This window comes from Capsicum annuum, unplaced genomic scaffold (genome assembly GCF_002878395.1).
Source record: "Capsicum annuum cultivar UCD-10X-F1 unplaced genomic scaffold, UCD10Xv1.1 ctg52372, whole genome shotgun sequence".
In the NCBI taxonomy this organism is placed as follows: Eukaryota; Viridiplantae; Streptophyta; class Magnoliopsida; order Solanales; family Solanaceae; genus Capsicum; species Capsicum annuum.
In genome coordinates this window covers 1-2,276 of record NW_025860394.1, presented here as the reverse complement: position 1 = coordinate 2,276, position 2,276 = coordinate 1, and the positions used below count along the sequence as shown (strand labels likewise).

The window sequence follows — 2,276 nt, the reverse complement described above, 5'->3', positions numbered from 1 at the left end:
CGCGTCCAGTTTTGCGTGTTGAACATGCGTTTTGCCACGTAGGGTCGAAGGTCATATTTGTGCAGTTTTGAATAGTTAAAGATCATATTTATGCACCGTCAAAGTTTAAGGTCAAAATTATAATTTGGTGTCAAGTTTAGGGTCATATGTATTGTATTATCCCTTTTATTAATAAATATTTGGTACACGTGCATTGGATGTATAGTAAATTAGTTCTATTAAATGAGTAGGGTGTATAAGAATAAAAATAATACTAAATAAGTTGTATTAGAACAGAAATGGTACCCCGTATTTTAAATGTTATGATTTACCATGTATAAAGATAAAATGATATATGGTGTATAATTAATATAATACATGGATTATTCTTGTGCATTGTTAATATCTTGAGACCTTGAAAGGGAGTACCCCAAAGCTAAGTCAATTAGCACCAGACCAACCCCTGAGGGTTGTAAATACCTATTATTATCTCCATAAACACATCCTAGAACTGCTAATGTGCTTCTTCAAGGAACTCTGCCACTACACATTAAGCTATAATACACATTGGATCAATAAATTCTTAAAGCCACCATTGATTTAATTTCCTAAACTATTAGTGTTACAAGAAAGTAGTTTATAAGAATGTAGAGAATCATTCAACCTCTTATTCAATTCTTCACAATTCATCATGTAAAAAAATGAGCTTACATTTATTTTGAGTCCCTCACTTAACCATTTTTGTGGTTCCTTGGTTTTGCTTTGTAGATTTCAGAAATGCACGAGATTCTCTTACCAGTTTGTAGTGTAGTTGGTGGTGTAGTTAAGCTGCTCAACACGTATCTGAAGGATAAGCAGTCGAAGAAAGAGAAAGGCGGTGATGGCGGCGGCAAAGTTAAGGGTAAAGGCAGAGAAGGCAATGTTGAAGGGAAAGGTAATAAGGTGAAGGATAAGATAGACAGAGGCTGCGGTGATAACGGTGGTGGTGGCGGCAAAGGAAAGGGTAAAGGTGGAGAAGGCAATGCTGAAGGGAAAGGTAAGATGAACAGAGGCGATGGTGGTGGCGGCAAAGGTAAGGGTAAAGGCGGAGAAGGCAATGTTGAAGGGAAAGGTAAGGTGAAGGATAAGATAGACAGAGGCGGTGGTGATAACGGTGGTGGTGGCGGCAAAGGTAAGGGTAAAGGCGGAGAAGGCAATGCTGAAGGGAAACGTAAGGCGAAAGATAAGATAGACGGAGGCGGTGGTGGTGGCGGCAAAGGTAAGGGTAAAGGCGGAGCAGGCAATGTTGAAGGGAAAGGTAAGGTGAAGGATAAGATAGACAGAGGTGGTGGTGATAACGGTGGTGGTGGCGGCAAAGGTAAGGGTAAAGGCGGAGAAGGCAATGTTGAAGGGAAAGGTAAGATGAAGTAGGTGGTGGTGGCGGCAAAGGTAAGGATAAAGGCGGAGAAGGCAATGTTGAAGGGAAAGGTAAGGTGAAAGATAAGATAGACGGAGGTGTTGGTGGTAACTAGGGGTGCCAAATTTTTTTCGTTTTTTACTAATGTTTGAACTCAAATACTAACTTGAGTTATCCCAAGAGATTTCTCAGCCAAGACTCCTAAAGATATTACAGTGTGCTTCCTTATTGTTTTTGGGTTTCACGTTGGAGAAGGGTAAAGCTGATCAGAGCAATTAGGTTTGTGCAAAAATCGAACCGATCGATAAACTGAACTCATAAAAATGTTATTGAATTATTGGTATTGAGTTATCGGGTTAACGGTTTTTTATTGATTTTATAAAAAATTTTATTGGGTAAACGGTTTTAGCTTATTGGATTATTGGTTAAACCGATAACCCAATAAGGATATACTAAGTTATTGTTTTATTTCTATTTATGTTATATATTTAAATATCTCTATCTATGTATGTATATAGATTATATGCACTACTAATTCATAATTCAGTGATTCACAAAGTATTAACCTATTCAGAATAACAAAGGCACAATATAAAGTTCGGCTATTATCGTAATAAAAAGCTTGAAATATTTATAGCTTCCAACAATTAGGATTTAATTTTTTTCCTTACTAACATTTAGTTCAAGTTTGAAGATTCTTGTAAACTAAAATGCATTTCGTAAGTTTTGGTGGTAATTAAGATTTTATTTTTTTATGTTAGTTGTTATTATTTCTATTTTATAAGTATTTTCTTATTGGTTAAATTGAAAATCGAACCGTTAAGGATCAAAAACCGATAAGAAAATATCTTATTGGTTGGTTATTGGTTTTACATATTTAAAAATTGAAAATTGATAAACC

At 35.9% G+C, this 2,276-nt stretch overlaps 1 protein-coding gene across 2 annotated transcripts; it reads left to right on the top strand.

Annotated features, from left to right (window-relative positions):
* Window positions 1-334: 334 nt before the first annotated feature.
* Window positions 335-1,743, top strand: LOC124892950 (putative glycine-rich cell wall structural protein 1). 2 transcript variants are annotated; one of them, XM_047404122.1, is made up of 2 exons: window positions 335-1,223; window positions 1,321-1,743. In XM_047404122.1, exons 1-2 carry the CDS (start codon window positions 757-759, stop codon window positions 1,382-1,384), a joined length of 531 nt encoding a protein of 176 aa, XP_047260078.1. In that variant the 5' UTR covers window positions 335-756; the 3' UTR covers window positions 1,385-1,743. The 2 variants fall into 2 exon arrangements, with proteins under 2 accessions (XP_047260078.1, XP_047260077.1); XM_047404121.1 differs by having other exon boundaries at window positions 354-1,375; window positions 1,447-1,743.
* The last annotated feature ends 533 nt before the right edge of the window (window positions 1,744-2,276 follow it).